Source organism: Elephantulus edwardii, unplaced genomic scaffold (assembly GCF_000299155.1).
Source record: "Elephantulus edwardii isolate Elephantulus edwardi_28Jun2011 unplaced genomic scaffold, EleEdw1.0 scaffold00040, whole genome shotgun sequence".
Taxonomy (NCBI): Eukaryota; Metazoa; Chordata; class Mammalia; order Macroscelidea; family Macroscelididae; genus Elephantulus; species Elephantulus edwardii.
Window position 1 is genome coordinate 15,092,481 of NW_006399790.1, and position 22,886 is coordinate 15,115,366.

Genomic DNA, 22,886 nt, shown 5'->3' on the forward strand with positions numbered 1-22,886 from the left:
TACTCATTATACACACACACACTCATTATATATCTCATTTAGGTAGTGTGTGCCTTTAATTACTTTATCATTACCACTTTGTAAAAGCATTCCTTTGGAATGTTCCATAGGACATGACATGGATCTGTTAAACTCACTCAGCTCAGTGTCAAGTACAACACCAGTACTTGATGAAGTTTTTTCATGAAGTCAGATACAAGGAGATGAAATTGGTCTCATTTTCTAAGGCGAAGAAGAATTAGAGAAGACTGTTTTGTTTTCTTGATTTAAAATTGAGTGGGTGCTCAACAGGCTGTGATTAAATAAACTTGTATGAACTGATTTGTTTGACAATTTGATAGCCCCCAACTGAGAAATACGAAATGGTACCCAGTAGTGAAAATATGTGTCCTATCTAAATGTTTCTAATTTATGTCTGTTTCTTGCTTAAGACTGTGATAATCCATTGCATTTTTCCTTGGAGCTAGTACTGAATTATTTGTGAGTCAGTAATAATTTTCTATAAATTATGTGAATTTTTACTCATGATACCATGGGGTAGTGTGTTTGCCGTAGTCATGTCTTTAAGCTAATAATTTGATGTTTGATGAGTAACTATTTACTCAGTTACATGCTTGCATTGCTATAAGGATAAGACCAATAAGTGATAAATTTATGAAGAGACTAACAAACTTGTTTTTTAATGTTGTTTTGATATGTCTGCTATAAATTCAAGGCATTACTATGCCCATTTCTAGTGAACATATCAAATGATAAAGACAAAACAACTCTTTTGCTTGGTTATCATTATATTATTTATTTGGCTAACTTTATGCCAATAGCAGATGGAAAAATAAGCAATAGTAATTTGAGACCTCTTCGGTACACCTATTGCTAGGGACAATGATTTGTTTTCATTGAAGTTGTTATGTGCTGCTGAGTCAGCTGGGACTCATAATGACCCTATGCACAGTAACTTGAAACAGTGCTCTATTCTGAGCCAATCCCACTGTCTCTGACCTCCCCCCATCCTCATAACCCCAACTACTGTGTCAATCCATCTCATTGGGGTCTTCCTCTCTTGTACTGTCCCTCTACCCTTCCAAGCATGATGTCCTTCTCCAAGGATTGACCCCTCCTGGCAACATACCTACAGTATGTGGCATGAAGCCTGAAAATTCTTGCCTCCAAGAAGCAGCTTCATTTCACCCTCTCCAGGACAGACCTGTTTTTTCTCTTGGCAGTCTATAAAATGTATGTTCAATACTCTTCTCCGGCACCACACCTCAAAGGCATCAATTCTGTCATCTTTGGCCATTGCCTAGCTCTATGATGTATAACAAGTAATTGGAAAGACTATGTATGGCCTGAATTGGGCATACCTTAGGCTGTCCACTGACTCCATTGCTCTTTAGCACTCTGTAGAGATCCCTGACAGCAGATTTTCCTAATGCAATTTATTTAGTCTAAGAATTTGTCTCTTGGAAAATAAAAAAAACAATCATTTGAATCTCAAGGATTTTAGCGTCTATTTACACCTGTCTCCAGAAACTCTGCTTTTATAAAAGTGAAATGCTTGTCTGATAACTAAAAGTTGGTAATTGAATTCCTCTAGCCAATTCTGTGATAGAATGATGTGGAGGTCTATTATAAAGATTATAGCTTTGGAAATCTTATGGGATTGTCTGTTATACTCTTTAGCATAAGGTTGTTATATGTTGGACTTGACTGCATGGCAATAGATTTGATTTCTTTGATATGTATTCATATAATTATATCTCTGTTGAAGTCATTGCCTGAGTGATAAAGGAGTTTTGCCACCAACTAAAGACACATGGTTCGGACACATGGGAGAAAGATGGGCAATCTCCTGAACTACCTCTGAAAACCTGCTGGAGCATTGGCAGTTGGCTTTGAGTCACTTCTGACTCAATTTTATGTAACAACAACAACAGCAACCTAGGCAATGTCAATATTTCAATATAGCCTAACTTGTAATCACTAGAGATCTTAGCTAACAGGTGTGAGTATCCTTCACAAAAGAGATGTAAATAGCACCTTGATTTATAAAACCATCAGCAATTTCCTTTTGAAAATATTAACCATTCCATATTGTTTCAGATTCTAATTAATATTACAGATTTTGAGAATGAGGGCATTGCCAACAGATTTCTTTCTATATGAGCCCTTGTGTTTTACAAATGAGGACAGTAAGGACCCAATATGCTAAGTGACTTGTTTAAGAACTATGTGGATCACAAATAGCACCTGCTTTGCATACAACCCATAAAGTTGTTCTGAGTCACAGTAATTACAGTTACTAATTCTACTCCCTCTACTTTCTGCTTTTACAGCCTCAAATTTCTCAGACTGTGGCTAAGAATTATATTTGGCCTCCAATTATTTATTTAGGGCTTGGTGCATTGAATGTGGTTCTTTAAAAATGTAGATAGGTAGAATTTTGAAAGAAAATCTTGAACTTTTGAGAAACTCATAAGTAGTATTTATTGGGGAGGGGGGAATCCCAACACATTTTTATAGACAGCTTTTACTTTTTGTTTTGAGGTTTGATAAATGGATGCTCCAGGCAGAACATCGAAAGTTTACCCCTTCGATTCAGAGAGAGAATAAAGTAGTTCATTTCATTCAGCATTTCCTGACCATTTTAAAATTTCTTAGCATTAGTTGATGTCTAAGATGAGCCTGTGTGCCAGACTTATGCAACTCTGTCTCATGATCTTGGACTACAAGGATGTTTCTTTCAGATGACAGGGAAGCAGTGGTGAGGATTTACCTGCTGTGCTATGGAAAAGAGCTTGCTCCCAGTATAAACAGGCGACCAACCATGAGGACTTGCCCATTCCAATGGAGAATCCTTATAAGGAACCTCTTAAAAAATGTATCTTGTGTGAAAAACACGTAGATTATAAGAATGTACAGCTTTTGTTCCAGTTTATTTCTCCATTTACTGGATGCATATATGGAAGGCACATAATAGGTCTTTGTGGGAAGAAACAAAAAGAAATCACAAAAGCAATTAAGAGGTCTCAAAAACTGGGATTTATGTCAGTTACATACAAGGATCCCGCGTATCTCAAAGACCCAAAAGTGTGTAATATCAGATATCGGGAATAAATTATGTAAGACCAATAAATGATTGTGTCACCACCAGAAAAAAAAAAGAATGTTCCTTTCGTGGCTAGTTCATCAATGATCCATTTCATCCATTGTTTCCTTCCTAAATTCAGTTTATGTTCATAGGATAAAGATAGACCCCAGAGAATCATGGAATAATTAGACTTCAGTTAGTCTTGATTGCATCTTGGCTTAGACATAAGCAGGATAACAACCCAACCATCTATTAGTTCATATGGCATGTACTTCCTCTGAGGTCAAAAGAGACTTTTCTCTTGCTCTGAGACCTTTGGTTCTACCCATGGCAACTGGCTAATTCCCAGTCTCTTTGTTGATTTCTGGTGGTGTGCAACCAGTAAAAACAAACACTTTCATTTGATATTGGTTCATGTCAAATCCAGGCTGAAGTTCAATAAACTAAATATAGTCAACGGGTTTTGTTAGGTTTCTTTTTGTTGTTGTTGTTTTTTAAGTTTTCATTTCTTTGGGATAAATGTCCAGGAGTTGTAACTGCCATTCTGGCAAGTTCAGCAAGCTGGCAAACTTCTTGTCAAAAGTGGACAATTTTGCTTTCATACCAGCAGTGTGTGAAAGGTATAGATGCTCTGTATCCTTGTCAACATTTAGGGCAAGCAAACCCCAATAGGTAGATGTTGTTTTCTTCTCTATGCTTATACTCTGCACTTTCCTGATAATCAATGATTGGCTTAGGGAACTCTGGTGGTAAGAAGTTGTGTGGCCAACCCAAAGGCATGCAGTTTGAATCCACCAACTGCTCTGCAAGAGAAAAATGAGCAGTCTCCTCCCATGTGATTTACTGTCTGAAAACCTCCTAAGTGATCAGCTAAGAATAGGTCTGACTTAAGGGCACATAACCACCACAACAATGATTTGAGCATCCTTTAACTTGCTAATTTATCATTCTTTGATTTTTTAAAAAAATTAATTTTTATAAAAGTTTGCAGAGACTTATTCCAGTCATTCATTGTTGCAGTTACCCCCTCCCCTCCCCAATTCACTCTTCTCCTTGAAAAGAAAGGAAAACTCTTTCATTGTTATTCAATCCCTCCCCATTCCCCAAGTCCACTTCACTATTCAGCCTTCACTCTGGACTTCTTTTATGATAAGAACACCCATTCATATATCTCTTTTAAACAGTTCTCTCCCTCATCTGTTTCAATGCAAGAAGTATCTCTTCAAATCCTTTGCCTGTTTTAAAAATTGGGTTCCAATTGAAAAGCTACTCAAATTTTGTCATTTGCAAAAGCTGCCAAATCAGTTTTCCAAAGAATGAAAGTTAAATTCATGCTGCTTGTGAGGTTCCAAATTTGTGTACCATTCACCAGGTAATCTCTATACCTCTTACACTTGAAAGGTGTTTCTCATGTACCAGTCTATTCATTTAAGCTTTAGATATGCTAGGATTATATTCACATTTCTCTTGTGGCTAGCTTTTTGGTAAGAATAGATCTATAATAAATCCAGTTGAGCTTTATCTTCTCCCGGGAATATGTAGTATTTTAGGTAACAAGGTTATATAGGCAAGGCTAAAAAACAACCACTTATAGTGCATTGGAAGTGCTTTAGAGAAAAATGCATCCTCTAGGAATTTTGAACAGCAAGACTTTTGAGTATTTAAGGAAATATTCTACAGTGCTAACTTTGATTTCAAGAAAGGAAAATGAAGCATTTCAATAAATATCCGCAACTTAAAAAAAAAGTTTTTTCTCCTTTTCTTTTTTTAAATCTTCCCACTTTAAGAGAAAATGCAACCAATAGCTTATTTGAATTGTTTATCTAATTATAGATCTTGAAGGGAAAATTCTTTTTCTCTAAACATACTTAATTAGAAAATTAGTGATGTATTTTTTTATATTAAAAGCAGGATGTAGTTCTGGTGGAAAATCAGTTGTTAACGCTCAGCCACATTATATGGCATCCCCTTAGAAGGAAACAATTTCACATTCAAGTTTCCTTTTGAATGGGAATAATATGTCTCTTTAACAAAAAGACATTTTGCTTTTATCCCTTAGTGCTCTTTTTAAAATATTTTATCTAATTTACTATTGCTATGCATCAGAAAGCTGGACAATGACTAGGGATGATAGAAAGAGAATTGATGCCTTTGAGCTGTGGTGCTGGAGAAGAGTATTGACTATAATATGGACTGCTAGGAGAACAAACAGGTTCAGCCAGGAGAGAGTGAAACCAGGCTGCTCCTTAGAGGCAAGGATTTTAAAACTTCATCTGACCTACTTTGGACATGTTTTAAAGAAGGACTAGTCCTTCCTTGCACAGGGATATCATGCTTGGGAGGAACAGCAAAAGAGAGGAAGAGACTGGATGAGATGGATTGACTCTTTGACCGGGGTAATGGAGGTGGGTGTGTCAGAGACAATGAAGTTGGTTCAGGATAGAGCAGGGTTGAGAGTTGTTGTACATAGGGTCGCTATGAATTGCGAGCTACTTGACAGTGTTGTTGTTGTTGTTGTTATGTGCCGTCGAGTTGCTTGCAACTCATAGCGACCCTATGTACAACAGCCCTAAACCCTGCTCTATCCTGTGCCAATCTCACTGCCTCTGACACAGCCATCCCGATTACCCCAGTCACTGAATCAATCCACCTCATAGAGGGTCTTCCCCTCCTGCGCTGTCCCTCCACTATGCCCAGGATGATGTCCCTCTCCAAAGATCTGTCTCTCCTTACAACATGTCCAAAGTATGTCAGGTGAAGCCCCAGAATCCTTGCCTCCAAGGAGCAGCCTGGTTTAACCCTCTCTAGGATGAATCTATTTGTTTTCTTGGCAGTCCATGGTACATTCACGCCTACTTGACAGTACTTAACAAAAACAACTATTTTAAAAGGAAGTTCTGGTAGCATAGTCCATAGAATGTTGCCTTGCCAACCCAAAGCTTTTCTGGCAACTCCAATCCACCAATTGCTCTGTGGGGAAAAAGATTATCAGTTTCACCTCCAGTCCTTGTAAACCTCCTGGAGGGTCAACAATGAGTCAGTACCAACTTGAAAGCAATGCCAGAGAGAGAAAGAGACAGAGACGGAGTGAGTAAGGGGAAAAGAGAGAGGGAGGGAGAAAGATATAGAGTACTTGAAAGGGAAATTTTGTTGTTGTTGTTGTTGGTAGGTGCCTTCAAATCCAGTGTTAGCAACCCTATCAACAATAAACTTGAACGCTGTCTTATCCTGTGCCATCCTCATAATCTTTGATATAATTGAGCCTGTTGCTGCAGTCACTGTGTCAGTCCATTTGGTTGATGTCTTCCTCTCTTCACTGGCCCTCCATCTATCAAAGCATTTTGTCCCTCTCCAAGGAATAGCCTGTCTTAAGAATATGTCCAAAATATGAAAGACAACAATTTGCTCTCTTGATCTGTAAAGAGTTTTCTGGCTACCCTTTTTCCCAGACATATCTATTTCTTCTTTTGGTCGCCCATGGAAAACTCAATACTCTTCTCCAGCATCACAATGCAAAGGCACCTGTTCTTCTTAGTCATTCTCCAATTCTCAGATGCATAACAGGTGACTTAAGAAAAGACCATGACTCTAATGAGATGCACCTTGGTGTTCAAACCAGCACCATTGCTCTTAAGTACTTTGGGAATATCCCCAACAGCAGACTTGATCAATCCTGTCTGCTGATACCAAAAGGTGTTGATTGTTGATCCATGCAACATGTAATCATTAACAACAGTTGTGAAGTGGTCAAATTCTCACCTGCTGAATAGGAGACCCTAGTTTGATTCTTAGCTAATGCATCTCCTGTAGCCACCACTGCTGTTTGTCAGTGGAAGCATGATCCTCAATAGGGTTTTGTGGCACTTCCAGATGAAGGCAAATAAGGAAGAAGGAGCTGGTAATCTAGTTGCCAAAATTTTCCAAGGACACCCTATGGTTCAAAATAATCTCATTCTCAAGTGATCCGGGACAATTTATTCCATTTTCCATTGACTGCCATATGTTGATACCTACTCATCAGCAACTACTAACAATATCTCATGTCTTATTAGTCCAAAATGTCAAATTGGCCGTGTATTTATTTCTATTTGCTCATTTCCTAACTAATATCATCACTGTAACTGAGGTACTCATAGCTGGATACAGAAAGGCACATAACATATCCAATTGCATGATGGGAAAAACCTGTGCTTTTTAAAGTAAATTCCTAGGAGTGGGGAGTTTCCTAACTAGTATCCCAATTCTATGGAAAAGAAATAGGAGCACTATGCAGAAATTCAGCTCAAATACTTTCTTAACTTTGCCTCCAAATAGAATTTGAGCTAATGTGGCAAAATCAGTGGTAACAACACAGAAAGGCTAAGCCTTCTTCACCTCTCACTAAAGGCAACTTCACTCTTCTACCTCCTACTAGCTTCAGAGACAACTCTGGGGCAGTTGTTTCCAGTGTAATTTCTGGACCTAGCAGCTGGGAATTTGTTAGATATGCAAATTCTCCAGCCTTGCTCTAGATCTACTGAATGAAAAGCTGAAACTGGGCGGAAGGTGGGGGCAGGGGCGGAGGAAGCAGCACTTTGTGTCTTAACAAGCCCTCTAGGTGATTCGGAAGTGTGCTGAAGTTTGAGAACCACCACACTAAAGGCATGAGGAAGTTGTGAATATAAAGCCTATATAAAATTCCTTTCTTACAGCTTCAAGCTGACAGGTTCATTATCACCTTGCTGTAACAACAACTTGCATGATAGGATTGGGTAAGGAAACACTGTGAAATGAAAAGGCATGAATATTAGCTGGTGCCCGTACTGGAGATCACTAAAATTTATATTGGGCAAAATGGATTTTTAATTTTATCCTTGTGGTGAGTAGAATCATGATTTCATATTGTTTCATATTTTGACAAGTTGATACCATGAGTATTTTTTTAAGCACCACTGTTTTGGATTTTAGACAATGCTTGTTTGTTTTGTAGAATAGAATTATTCTCAAAGGCATTTGTCACAGAATTGTAATGTACTCAACAGTCACTTGTGTCCCTAAAAGAGTTATTCATTAATTTTTTTCAAATGCAGTGGTTTTTTCCCCCTAGCATATCTATTTCACAAAGCACAGCTTAGGTACCTAACAGAAATCTCAGACAATTCAAATCCACCAGCTGCTTCTCAGGAGATGTGATTTACAGCTTCTAAACCCCCTCTCTCTGGAGGGTCAGCTGTGAGTCAATTGGACTCAACAGCACATAACAATAGGTACCCAAGTATTGAGCATACCATGGACTGCGAAGAGAACAAACAGGTCTGTCCTGGAGTGGGTGAAAGCAGGCTGCTCCTTGGAAAGAAGGATTTTGAAGCTTCATCTCACATACTTGGGGCATATTTCCAGGAGGGGTCAGTCCTTGGAGAGGGACGTCATGCTTGGAAAGGTGGAGGGACAGTGTAAGAGAGGAAGACCCTGGATGAGATGGATTGACACAGTGACTGGGATAATTGGGGTCAAGTGTGTCAGAGAGTGAGATTGGCTCAGGATAGAGCAGTGTTCAGAGCTACATAAGGTCGCTATGAGGCCCAGGCAACTCAACAGTACACATAAATAATGACTGTTAATATAAGTAAGTATTAAGAACTGATTTAGTAAATTCTTGTTTGGCAATTTTATATAACAAAAAAATGGATATTTTGAAAATACATTTCTGGTCAGAACTCTTCAGTATATGGTGTGTCTGAGATCCAGCACTTTCTGTATTCAAAGAACTAAACTCATTTTGAGGTTTGCATTTTATTGATATGTGCTAAGGATTAGATACACACAGTTAAGCCTCTTCCTGGCCAAATGACATACCCTGTCTCTGATATCAGTCTGAGAAAATCCTATATAGTGTACTACATCCGCGGATTACCTTATCTAAGTATTACATGGACATTTTAGATGATATGTCTTGGCATGTGGTCATTTTTCATTAACTTATTAGGGACTGTTAAAGCATCTTTCCCCCCTTTTTGACACCTTGCCATAATTGAATGCAAAACTGGCTGTAAGACTGAATGCCTACTATTCGTGCAGTAAGTTGATGGGGCTCCGCTGGTCTCTATTAGAAAATGTGTGAGCAGATGGGTGTTTTAGGAAGAAAGCGTCCATTGCTACCTGGTGTGGGCTATGAATAAATGACACTAACCTTTTGACTTTTATTTTCCCCTAAATTATAAGAAGAGCGGTTTCAGTACATAATTGTTACGATTCTAAAATATGAGAAGGGAGCTCCGGTGGCCTAGTTGCTAGGGAGTTGCTGTTAACTTAAAGACAGGTAGTTTGAATACACTCACTGCTCTGAGGGAAAAGAGAGGCAGGCGCTCTCCTTCCTTGTCATTTAAAGCCTCTGAAAACTCACTAGTTTTCACATAGGGCCAGCTATGAGTCACTTCCAACTCAAGGGCACGTAACAACAATCTACAAAATGTGATGAGATGTGGGGAAAGAAATCCCTACCCTTAAACGCTGCTGAGGTGTGACATATGGCTAGAGTTTTAAAAAGTTATTTGTTGAAAGAACAAATGACACAGACTTATTAGTATAAAGTAGGGCTTAAACTCCTCTGGAGCCAATGGGAAATAATAATATTAGGTACTCATAATTTTAGGAGCCCTCCTGGAGTAATGGTAAAGGGCTTGGAAGTTCCTATTTGCCAATAGAAAGGTTAGCAGTTCAAAATCACCCGTGACTTTGCAGGGAAAGACCTGGCAACCTGCTTTTGTTAAGACTGAGACCTAGAAAACACTATGGTACATTTTCCTCAATCCTACAGTGTTACTATGAGCTCTGGTGGCCTAGTGGCAAGGAGCTAGCTGTGCTGCAATCACGAAAGCACGCTGTATGAGGCCACCAGCTGCTCCCCCGAAGGCTGGGTAATCTCCTCCTGTGCGATTAACTGCCTCTGAAAACCCACCAGCTATGGTCAGCTATGGGTCAGTTCTCACTCAATGGTACACAACAACAACAACATGTTACTATACCTGGTCACCTAGTAGTAAGTTGCTCTGCCAAGCCAAAGGCATGTGGTTTGAATCCATCAGCTGCTCCATGAGAGAGAGGTGGGAAATCTCATCTCTTCACAATTGACTCACTGAAAGTCAATGGGATGACCAGCTATGGATGAGTCAGTTCATTAACACAACAATAACATAAAACTGGTGTGGAATTGACTCATGGCATACAGCATTCATGTTTTTAGATGAGTGTGTTCCAGGACAAAAATGAAGAAAATTGTAATGGGACTTAATGTTTCCCTCCACCAAAATTGTTCATAATCTTTATTTGTAACTTCAATATGTATGAAATACTTCTAAAAAATTAAAAATTTAAGACACCATCCTAGATGAGAAATACCCTTTAAAAGCAACTCTCACACAATATACTCCTCTGCACTCACTCATTTAATTACATTTTGTGCAACCTAAAATTGTAGCTATAAAACTATTTCGGGCTTGCTTTCTCCCAGAACCTTGTAAGAATCAACAGGAGCATAATTTTAAGCTACAGAAGTGCAAAATAAGCACCGAATCCTAGGTACCATAAATAAAGAGCCCAAAAATCTAACTTTGCAAAAACACATAATTACTAGCAATGGGGAAAGGGGCGTGAGGACAGAAAGTTGGGTTTTTATTGGGTACGTCTTCATAATTCTAAACTTTTTTTCTTATAACCTTCTTCCCTTTCAGAGATGGAATTCTGTGAAACTCCTCACACTCTCTGCTCTGGTTACCAGACTGACATGCACAGTGCTTCTCGGCATGGCTACCAGCTTGAGATGGGTTCTGATGTGGACACGGAAACGGAAGGTGCTGCTTCACCTGACCATGCCCTGAGAATGTGGATAAGGGGTATGAAATCGGAGCACAGTTCCTGTTTATCCAGCCGGGCCAACTCTGCACTGTCCTTGACTGACACTGACCACGAAAGGAAGTCTGATGGAGAGAACGGTAATAAAACCACCTATATATTTTAAGTAATATACAGAGAGAATTCTGTCTTGATGCTTTTCTGTCTTCCTGCTCTCTGTATGTCCATTTTAAAAAAATAAGAACTAGGACGTAGAATGCAAACACAAGTTAGCAGGGTCCCATGGACAATGTATTTGCCTAAGTATCTGGCATGCAGATGTATTTATTTACAATACTAGGTGAAATACTTTTTATTTCGGAGAAACTCCCAAGGGAAATAATCTCATGTAGTAAGCAACTATGCATGTCTTATTTATTACTCACCTTTTATTTTCAAGTGCAATACTAGGATTTATTATAGAAGGTATTCATTTCATAGTTTGGCTTTGTATCAATATATGAACAATGAGATGAACAATTGTATAACATGCATATCTTGTACATTCTATTTTTATTCTGATTAAACTGTGAATTGTGCAGACAGATTACAATTAATCAGGTTAGGCTTGAAATGATTTTTTAAAAAAATAGAAGGTGGATTTATGTCATCCATTTGCCAGACAATAGGTAGTAACAGCAGTATCATTAAATTATAATTATATATTATTTCCTTACAGTTTTTATAAAATGAGAAGTTTCAGCTTTTTTTTTCTGTTGAGAAAGGAGGAGTTTATTTATTTTATTTCTCTTCTGTCCAGACAAAAATCCTTTGATAAAAAGCATACTAATTCTTATTAAGTGCGCTAACCTATTTTCTCCATGAATCTGTCTAGCCAAATTTCATCAATTTCCATCATTATGGCTATAAGGCTTAGTCTATCAGGAACTGAGTATCTACCTAGTATTTTTTTTTTAGGTGGTGGAGCAGTAGATTTGTCTCTGTAGCTTTTCCTATTCTATACTCTTCTGCATCTTCAGTCCATAGTGGCACTTGCCAATGATGTCATTTTAAGTGAGAGTTACTCACTAGTTAGAATACCCTTCTCCTGATAGGCTATAAAACTTTGCTATATCACCAAATATCCTTAGGATTTCTTGGCTTCTTGACATTTTATGTATGTAGGTTTTTATGTATTGCTAACTGCTGACCAAGAGTGTTGTAGGAGATAAAGTATGGAAATGAGAGACAGATCTTCAAGGTGGAAGTTAGAAACCTTGGACCATTCTACACTTTTCTGGCTCTCAAGTGCTGAATAAGAAAACTAGTGGCCAAAAATATGTGATAACGGAAGTGGTCAGTGATCTCCTGCACTACCAGTCCTTTTGTGTTCTTTCTCTATCTCCCTCCTGTCAGAGGAAATTATAACAAGTCCACTGGGCTAAAATATTGAAACAAAAGAAAGAACTTTTATCCAGAGGCTTTATTATTCTTCCCTCCCCTTCAAGGCCCCGTGGATAGCATTTCCTTTGCAATGATGAAATTAGGTATTAGCGACGGTTATACAATACTGTGAGTATACTAAAAACAACTCAAGTAGTCCCATAGTGAATAAGCTGTCAATAAAAACTGTTATTAAAAAAACAACGACAACTATTGACCAAAAGAGAAAAGTTGAAAATTTAAGAATGCCGGGTTGCTTGCACAAGGATAAATTAATAAAATGTTTGCTCTTACAGGTTTTAAATTTTCTCCTGTTTGTTGTGATGTAGAAGCTCCAGCTGGATCTACTCAAGGCAAGTGTTTCCAAATATTTGATCACAAGTGATTTTGAACTGTCATCACACCAAATGAATCTCATCTCTTTGGCAAGCAACACAGAAACTTGGTCAATGAATCTGTCAAAGAGATTAGTTATTGGCAGCTTATCCTTTTTTTTCTGGAAAATTCCATGTGATATTGGTGGGGCATTAGAGTAGGGGATATGGAGAGAATGGAGGAGGGAAAATTGAAGGCAAGATGGAGAAACTTTATGGGAGCAGAAATTGAAATCAGATTGAGTTGGATTTAGCCCCATGACTTTCGTACCTATTATGGTGCTTTAATCATTACTTCAGGGTTGTATTGTGTTGGCAGTGCCATAATTTTAGTATACCTACCAACAGATGGTGTTGTTCTTCGCTTCCAGATGCTCCGAGATTGGTTTTAGAATCATACTCTTTCCGTGTGACAATTATACCCAACATCTTTAAAAAGCAAGAATTGTTGCTAATTACTTACTGTAAGCAAGTATTTATCCCAAGTTACTGTGCTCTTTTCTTTTGTTTTCATTATCCCCACTGGAGTTTGAACCCTTGCGGAAGGACAATGAAAGTAGCATTTATAAAAGATTTTGGTGTGGCAGTAATACATGGAAGAACAAAGTGAAAAGTGAAGAATCGGGTTAGTGTGGCTTTATCAACAGAGATGCCTTCAAGGTTGTGCAAGGCCGTTCTCGTACATCTTGTAGAGGGGAACTCACACCTGACCACACGGCAGTGACTCAAAAGTGTGAGGGGATCCTGGAGGAAAGAGAGTAGGAGATTTCTGAAATTAGGCTTGTTGTTGTTATGTGCCGTCGAGTCATTTGTGACTCATAGCGACCCTATGCACAACAGCCCTAAACCCTGCTCTATCCTGTGCCAATCGCAATGCCTCTGACACACCCATCCCGATTACCCCAGTCACTGAATCAATCCACCTCATAGAGGGTCTTCCCCTCCTGCGCTGTCGCTCCGCCCTCCCAAGCATGATGTCCCTCTCCAAGGACCCGCTAGAAGTCTTTCTTACAATACACATTATCTACCACTCACTCCAAGAGAACTGTTTGCTTTCATAGGTCATTAGATTATGTTAGTGTATCATATACTTTGTACTTGTTGGGCCTTCAGGAGTAGTTGATGCTATTCAGTTTCATTGGCCTTTCGTCTATTCTGTCATCAACCTTGAACATGGTTACTTACTGAAGCAGAGTTGAAGGATTCTAGGGTAAAGGCAATGCATCCGCTTACCTTGCTTATGTGGTTGTTATTGTTATGTGCTATCAAATCGCCTGTTACTCAAAGCGACCCTTTGTACAACAGCTCTGAAAGCCTGCTCAATCCTGAGCCAATCTCACCATCTCTCTGATACACCCACCGTCACTATCCCAGTTATTGAGGCAATCCATCTCCTCCAGGGTCTTCCTCTCATGCACTGTCCCTCCACTCTTCCAAGCATGATATCTTTCTCCAAAGACTGGTCTCTTCTGTGCTATGCCTAAGGTATATGAGACAGACTCAAAATCCTTGCCTCCAAGGAGCAACTTGATTTCACCTTCTCTTTGCATGTAGTCCATACTTATTTTAGGAACTACATAGAGAGTCACAAGATCAGACTGGCCTGCCAGGAAACGGCGATGAGCCAGTCTGCTAAAAGCCAGTTTGAACTGCTAGCCTATATTCACCCAGTGTGTTCTTCTAAGAATGATTTCAGCTTTTGAGAGGCAGTAAATAATAGTGATGAAAAAGTCCAGTACTCTGGAGTAAGAAAGCCTAAGTTTAAATTTCAGCTATGTTACCTTGGGAAAGTTATTTAAATTTTCTACGCTTTAATTTTATCATCCATAAAATAAATCTAGTATTAGTATTTGCCTCTAGATTTTTGTGATAATTGAATGAATCAAAGTATATAAAGTTTTATAGTAAGTTTTATAACTTACAAGTACAATACGAATGTTCACTATTATGACTGATCAGCATTACTCAATTTCTTAAAACATTTTCATATCTTCATTTCATTCTCCTAAACCACTCTAGTGAAATAAGATTATATTATTCACATTTTCCACATAAGTTTTTGTTAGGTACCATGGAGGCAGAGCTGACTCATAGCTGATCTTCCAGCAGAGGCAGTAAATCAAATGGAAACAGATTGTCCCATTGAACAGCTGGTGGATTCAAACCATGTGCCTTTGAGTTTGCAGTGTAGTTCCTTACAACTAGGCCACCAGAACATAATGAAAGAGTTCGAACAATGATTAAGATGTTTGCTGACTAGATGCAATTGATTGTTTCCCAAATAGCCATTTACTCAACAGAGCCCTTTTGTCTTTCCTTCCTTGCATCCTATATATAAATATTATATGAACCAGAACAAACCTTCTCTGCTCAACTCAGACTACTGTCACTCTTAGTCTGATTCATCTTATTAATTTTCAGTAAGAAGTATAAAACTTGTGATCTTATTTACAAGCTATGGTAAAATTTCACCAGCGTGAATTCCACAAATATTCCATTCATAATGACCAGATCTGTCTTGACTTCAGCAGTTTGATAGATACTTCCAGAGTAGGTTTGAATTAAGGTGACAGTAAAATCACTATTTCCAAAAGCATATTGATTTAAGGAAGCAACTTCTTTTTAATGGACTACACTTAGTGATTGTGTGCAAGTGTTGCTATTCATTTCCCATTTATCTTATCCATTCATGAAAGCAGACCTATGAGAGTATCTAATTAATTTAAATATTATATACATTGTATTTAAAAAGCTGTGAGAAGAAGGTGGGTAGTCTCTTACCATGTGATTTACTGCCTCTCAAAATTCACTGGAAGGTCAGCTATGAGTTGGTTCTGACTTGAGAGTATATAACAAAAGCGTGTTTAAAAGGGATGTAGCTTCTTATAATGAATGACTATGCAAACCCCAATAAAATATGTAAAAAAGATTAATACTTTAAAAAATCGATAGCTTTATTTTTCCTCAATATACATTTAGAAAATAGATTGCAGAAAAGGCCTCATGAAGTAGACTGGAGGACTATGTACAGAGTCAAGAGTTCCAAACCCGAGGCCACATGGTAGCCTAGGCCTTTCCCATGAGAAGTGAGGCAAGGTCTTTGGTGACTTTGGAGTTCAGCTGAGGAATTGTGGTGATCTTCAGGAGTCTGCTGCTCACATACTTTTTCTTGATGGCAATGAATTTTGTTAAGTTTTCATTTACTTTGACTACATTTTTGGCCATGTGCTGCATGACTTCCAACAGCTCACTCTCTGTATATCCAGTGTAGTATTCCTGCTTTAAACTCCATTTTCCTTGGTCTAGAATTTTCTGAGACAAGCAGGAAGCAGCCGCTGCTACCTGAGGAGGGTGATAATGCACCATGTCGTACTCAATGAGAGTTAGCTCCATCAAATATTTGGCCAAAGTGTGCTGTTCAACATCAACCTCCCCAGCTTTTGTTGCTCATCTTAGGAAGTGTAGGGGCAGGGGTCGACCCAACTCAAACTTCAATTCTTTCAAAATTACAGTTTCCATTTCTCAGATTTGGAAACTGGTATAAGCATTGTCTGTGATATAAATGAAGTCTTCAATATTTGGAGAAAACATTTCCTCATACTTGGAAGCCAACGGCAGAGCTGTAATCTCAACCAGCTGAAGCTTCTTATGAGACACTGGCTGAATCTGTAAAAAGCGGTCCATAATGGTGATACACGTGTACAATGTTGCCTGTAGAAGCCTGAACTTGGAGTGGACTTGAACCAGCCAGTCCACCAGGATGGCACACATGCATCCATTGATATCACTTCCGTCTAAAGTGTGGGCTTATGGACTGCAGAACCTCAAGCTGTCTTAGATACTGATAGATGTCCTTGACATAGTCACTGCAGAGCTGAGGGTTCTTCCAATCTTCATTATCAATATCCTCAATTTTGCAGAGCAAGGTATCAGAGAAAGCTTGGCATAGATTCTCTTCTTTCGTGGAGATATCCTCAGGTTCAGAAGATGGACCCTTCAGAGCCAACATTTCCATCTGTACTGGTTTCACAGAAGCAGTAGGTTTTAGCTATTTCTTGGCATTTCTTACTTTGATGGCTTGAACAGGTACTTTGGCATTTTGAGGTTTCTTAGCTACTTGTGTGGCTCTGGTTGTAACTTTATTTTCAATTTCTTCTAAGACTCCCTGCCTAGTCACATGACTTTTTGTTTTAGAATTCATTTCTTTGCCAACATTTTCCAAATTATTGGACACCGTCGGCCGTCAGAGCAGCACCATTAGTGAGGAAGAAGTCAAAAGTGACAGCTTGGCCAGGGAGAAGTCACAGACAGAAGTGGGTGGGCACAAACCAAGAGTTTTTTTTAAATATTTATAATTTTTAAAATATTTATAATTAATATATTTAACGATCTCAAAACTTGATACCACCAAGTGTTCAGTCAACTTAATTGACATCTTGTTCCATTTCTTGTTTTTATTGATTTTTATACTTTCTAGTCTTTAACACATTAGTTTTAGCACAGTCCTGTAGACCAGATTAGGATGATTTCAGCCTCACTGTACATGTGGGAGAAACATGAAGATGGGGAGATTGTTAATATGAGTGAGCTATTCCACTGAGAAAGACTCTGAGAAGTCATTTCAAAGATGTTTTCAACCCTCTTCGTTCTATTATAATATGACTTGCATTTTCTACTCACATTTTTCAAAATCATGTCTGTGAGGACTTGTTTCCTTCATTTCATTAATTGGTCAAGCCTCTCAAAATATTTATTTTTTTCTCATTTCCATAAAAATCTATTTAGTCGGTCTTAATTGAATTTCAGCCTCAGCCATGCTATCATCCTTGAAGAATTAAAATAAATATCCCTCAATTGCAGCACTGAAGCACTTGAACTGAGAGGCTTACATACAGCACAGGGAAAAGAGGACCTTCTGGTAACAGGAAGGAATCTGGAATTCTAGGCATTCAGGAGTCTAAGAACACAAATACATTTTGTTTTCATTCGTCCAAATCTGTTCTTTTGTCCCACGTGGCTACTCCATTGTCTATTAGGAAGAACCCAAATCCACTTCATCCTGGTGCCTGGAAGTTGTCTGTGCCTGCGCGACACTGTGACGTTTGTGCGCATACTGCATTCATTCTAGCTCTTCACCACTCTGATTTTATCTCTAGTAATATTTTGGTGAATGTTGTCATCAAGTTGATTCCAACTCCTGGTGACTCCGCATAGGCAGAGTAGAACTGCTCCATTGGGTTTTCAAAGCTCTATCCTTTGGGAAGCAGAATTCTAGGCCTGTCTTCCAAGGTGCCTTGAGATAGGTTTCAATTGTCAACCTTTTGACTAGTAGTAGAGCCAAATAGGAATTCATTGCTATTTACCAAAGCCTAACACTTGAGTTGTACATTTGCTGTCCTCACTATGGTGGTTGATAAGCTATTTGAAGACAGGGCTTGGTTTGTTCACTGCTGTGACATCATCACTTAGCCCCAGAACTTGGATAAGTATATGTTGCTCTATGGGTGAAAATGAAACAGAGATATCGTGTATTATATAATGGATATGATCTGATTGTGTGAGACTCTTACAAAGATAGAAATGACATAGTGAATCGGATCTCTGGTCATATAGATCATAGCTCTTCTTCTGACAGGTGATCTGAGAGGCATTTCTTGGAAGGGTTTGACAGTCCAACTGGAGTATCAACTTTAATGAATATGGGCATCTGTCAATAATTATATTTGACTACAGAGTAGACTGCAGAAAATAACCCTGAGTTGTCAGTTAAATTTTAATTGTCAATTTCCAAAAATGTTTTATTCATATATGATGAAAATGGAAAAGTTGAATTCTAAAACCTAAACATAAAAGTATAGAATAAGAAGTTAGTGTAAGAAAAATAGGTAGATAAAAATAATTTGTAACTTGTAACTTAAAAGAGCCAGAGAATTAGTTATATTCTTAATGATAATGATGCTTCTGTTTAAAGTGATATTTATTGGGCATCTTCTCTTTGCCAATCTTTGTACTGGAGAATGGAGATATATGAAAGAGGAATAATGTACAATTTACAGCCTCAAGGAATTTATAGTCTGGTAGGATAAATTGATGGCCTATAAATTGTGATTATTTATTGTAAGTAATGGATGCCATTTCAGCTTAACATAAATGAAATGAACAAATAATTTCTCAAGAGTATATGAGGATGCATCATAGAACTCAGGGCAAGAGTATACATGGGCCAGGTGAAAGGAGCTTGCTTCTGTCTGCTCATTCCTCTCAGCCCTGTTCCTGTACATTGACTTTCTCTAAGCATTCATCCATAAGGAAGGCTAAAAGCCTATAGAGAGCTCTTGTTCATGTATTTTTGTTTCTTTTGGGGAAAGACGCTCAAATAAACAGGATGTTTTAAGATATAATTTATACATGCTAAGTAGACAGAATAGTTTTCCCAGCTTTGGTCACATGTCTACCAATGATCCCAACAGCTAAATCCCGAGGTTTAGGTCAATAATGAAAAGACCGCTGTCTGGGGAAAATCTTGGAGTCATTCCCAATGCAAATCAGTCAGGGTAAACAGGGCAGATGTGCTCAAAGAGGTCTACTAGAGAAGACAAAGAGCTTCTTTCTATCCAATTTAGCACGTATCTTGCTGTGAGAGCACAAATTATGTGACACTGTTTATTAAAGTAAAAATAGAGGAGTTACACTGTCAATCCAATATCTCATGGTTCATATTCACAAGCTGCTCTGTGGCAGAAAGATGGGAAACTCCTCTGGTGTGATGTAGAGCCTCCTAAAACCTGCTGGAGGGCCAGCTGTGGCTCGGTTCTGACTAGATAGTACATAACAGTAACAACAACAACAAATAAGTAATGTTCTGTATGTAGTGAGTAAGAGAGTGGGGATAAACTGTAGGTTTGTGTCTTGGTTTTGCCTTTTACCTGGCAAATCAAATCCTTAGAGCCCCAGATTGTTCTAGTTTGCTCATCTGTCAAATAAAGACATCACCTGTTTCAAAGGCTTTGAGTAATGTGTGTGTGGGGGGGGGGAGGGAGATTAATGGAAAAAATGGAATTAAGATAGTGGAAAAGATTATCATGCTTGATATAGTAAGTAGAATGTCAGTAAGAAAGAGGAAACCCTCAACAAGATGACTGTAACAATGGATCCAAGCTCATCAATTATCATGAGAATGATTCAGGCCTGAGAAGTGTTTTGTTGTAAAAAAAGGGTTGCTATGACTTGTGACCTATTCAATGGCACCGAAAAGCAACATCAATCCGCAGATTTCTTATATGCATCTGTAGTTGTTGTGTGCCATCAAGACGAAACCTACTCATAGCTGACCCTCCAGTGGGTTTACGGAGGCACTTAATTTCAAGGGAGGAGATTACCCATCTCCCATGGAGCAAGTGATGGACTCAAACCACATGCCTTCAGGATTGCGGTGCAGCTTCTTAGCACTAGGCTACAAGAACTCCTTTTATATATTTCTTGCTGCTGCTGTTGTTGTTGTTAGGTGCTTTTGAGTATAACTCATAGCAACCCTCTGAGCAGCTATTCTTAAATCTGCCCTATCCTGTGCCATCCTCATAATTGCTATATTAGTGTTCAATGTTAGCCATGGTTGGCATCTATCCCTCAGACAGAATACAGTGTAACGGGTTTTGGGTCCTGTTATTAAGGACTGGAAAACATGCAGTGTGACTTTTGAGACATATTTGTCCCAGAGAACTCTTCAGCCTAGCAGAGTCTGTCCTGTTTTTCTGAATGTCTCAAATGGAGCAAAATCCCTGTGTTTGTCTTGCCTTGAATAATCATAAATCATTACAACTGCTAATAATCTTCATCTGCTAAGCATAGAAGAAATGAAGGTGAACTGTACTATTGTATTTTCTCTTTTAATTGTAAAGCCAGGATTTCAACTGTTCAGAAGTCTTCTTTTCAATGGTTCTTAGTTAGCTGAGCTTACTCAGAAACTTCACAGATAAAGGAAAAATTGAAAAAATGCTAAAATTCTGCAACAGGCAAAACAATGTATTAAACCTTCTAACCATTGTTTTTTTGCTGCAAACCAAAGAACTATGAGCATATACTATGAATTTCCAATAAACACTATGCCATCATAGCCATATGCATGCTATTCTCAAACCCTAAAATGCTTCAACAGAACAGTGGGAGTTATGAAAAAAATGGCTAGCCTACCACCTGGGTTCTTGAATGACATGAAATGGTTTTACCCAAATGACAAGTTATTTCATAAGATATTTGATCAGTGGGCCATTCATGTGCCTTTAATGGAGGGAATTTGTTTGTTTGTTTTACATTTCTTTCCTTTGCGTTTTTGTTTTCCCTTGATAGGATAAGTTATATAGGACACTTTCATAGCAATGATAACAGTTCCTCAGGAACCATCTGAGTGTCAAAGGAAGTGTGTGAAACAATGCAATGACTTGGTAATGGCTTTGGCAAGAACCCTGCATATAACTGAAATCCTAATGGCTCTGGTGGACCCATTAGGCATGTATAAGACACTGCAGTTGACTTTGTAATGGTTCCTTTGGAGATGTTACTCCATCAGAGGAAATGTGTAAGTCACTGGGATTATTTTATGTGTGAGTGAGATACTTCTTTGGTGGCTGTGATACTCGTACCATTGAAAATAATTTTTACACTATTACATGCCTTTATAGAGTTGGGTATAACAGGTTCTCATTTCCTTTTTCACGAGACTTTAACTAGTATTATTTTTATCACTAAAATAATACAATACAATGATTGTGAATGAAACAATGAAGACAAATTTCAAGTGAACACTTCACTTCCCTCTTTACCTTTTAATTATCACACTTGGGAAGTACATAATGATAGTAGAGTGTTACGCACCATTCCCTAATTTTCTATGCACCAGTCCCTAATTTTCTATGTGTGTACAAATGAGATCATATAGTGTAGAATGTTTAGTAGCTTTTCCCCACTTTGTAGTTTATCTTGGATATGTTCACATATCTCCATTTGTTACATGTGAGCATATTCAATATTTTCTTTATAATAAATTCTTTTTAATGGCTGTATCATATTCTTTAATACTTTCTCAGAATTAGTCTTTAGATTTTATTTTTATAATATTGTTTAATAACTTACTTTTAATATATTGAATTATAGAGAGGAAATAAAATTTAATGAGCTCTTATTACTTTTTTTTAAATATTACTTTTTTATGTCAATCAAAGCTGTTGTCATGAAACCTACTCATAGCTCCATTGGGTTTTTAAGGCTGTGACTCTCCCAGAAGATTGTCCTCTTTCTCCTGGAGAGAGATGTGCCTTTCAATATCATCTTCCTATTAAATAGGTTAATAAAGAGAGTACAAATATTTTGAAAACAAAGCTTTGAAAGCGTAGAAAAGGAAAATCTGCCCGAGCCCATGTTCTTTACAAATAAAATAATAGTCATTGTCTTCAGAATGTGAACATGCTGCTCCAGTGGTTGTTTCTTTCTGCATTTGGGTTATTCAGATCTGGGTTTCAGAATGGATCTGTGTTAAACCATCCATGTTTTCATGCACTGTTCACCTCTTCACTAATGGTAGATATTGATAAGATTTACTGATACCAGCTGAATTCATTTTCTTGGGGTAGGGGAATGCAGATTAGCTCACAATTTGTACCTATACTATTGATATTTCAAGGTTTTAATTATACCTGTTGATTACTTTTTGGTAATACAGCTTTAGCTGAACAATGACTATGGAGGTTAGAAGGATAATTGATGCCTTTGAGCTGTGGTGCTGGAGAAGAGTATTGAATGTACCATGGACTGCCAAGAAAACAAACAGGTTCACCCTGGAGAGGGTGAAGCCAGGCTGCTCATTGGAGGCAAGAATTCTGAAGTTCTGTCTGACATACTTTGGACATGTTGCAAAGAGGGACCAGTCCTTGGAAAGGGATATCATGCTTGGGAGGGTGGAGGGACAGTGCAGGAGAGGATCTATGAGGTGGACTGATTCAGTGACTGGGGTAATTGGGGGTACGTGTGTTGGAGACAGTGTGATTGGCACAGGACAGAGTGGGGTTTAGGGCTGTTGTACATAGGGTCGCTATGAGTAGCAGATGGCTCAATGGCACATAACAACAACATCAACAACAAAACAGTTTTAGAAGAGGATAAAATATTACTATTTCAGA

At 38.2% G+C, this 22,886-nt stretch overlaps 2 protein-coding genes and 1 pseudogene across 4 annotated transcripts in view; 2 read left to right on the forward strand and 1 right to left on the reverse strand.

The window, feature by feature from the left end:
- The window catches only part of LOC102845669 (28S ribosomal protein S18c, mitochondrial-like), a 4,480-nt gene extending 1,366 nt beyond the window's left edge, over positions 1 to 3,114 (forward strand). The window contains exons 2-3 of the mRNA XM_006885072.1: positions 432 to 466; positions 2,752 to 3,114. Of these exons, the coding sequence (XP_006885134.1) occupies positions 432 to 466; positions 2,752 to 3,114 (398 nt within the window). The remainder of the gene's footprint in view (positions 1 to 431; positions 467 to 2,751) is intronic.
- Positions 1 to 22,886, forward strand: part of TENM1 (teneurin transmembrane protein 1) — a 795,992-nt gene that overhangs the window by 104,063 nt on the left and 669,043 nt on the right. For all 3 annotated transcript variants that reach the window (XM_006885054.1, XM_006885055.1, XM_006885056.1), the window contains exons 2-3: positions 10,798 to 11,058; positions 12,637 to 12,693. In XM_006885054.1, coding sequence (XP_006885116.1) covers positions 10,798 to 11,058; positions 12,637 to 12,693 — 318 coding nt within the window. The remainder of the gene's footprint in view (positions 1 to 10,797; positions 11,059 to 12,636; positions 12,694 to 22,886) is intronic.
- On the reverse strand, positions 15,781 to 16,972 carry LOC102868338 (annotated as a pseudogene).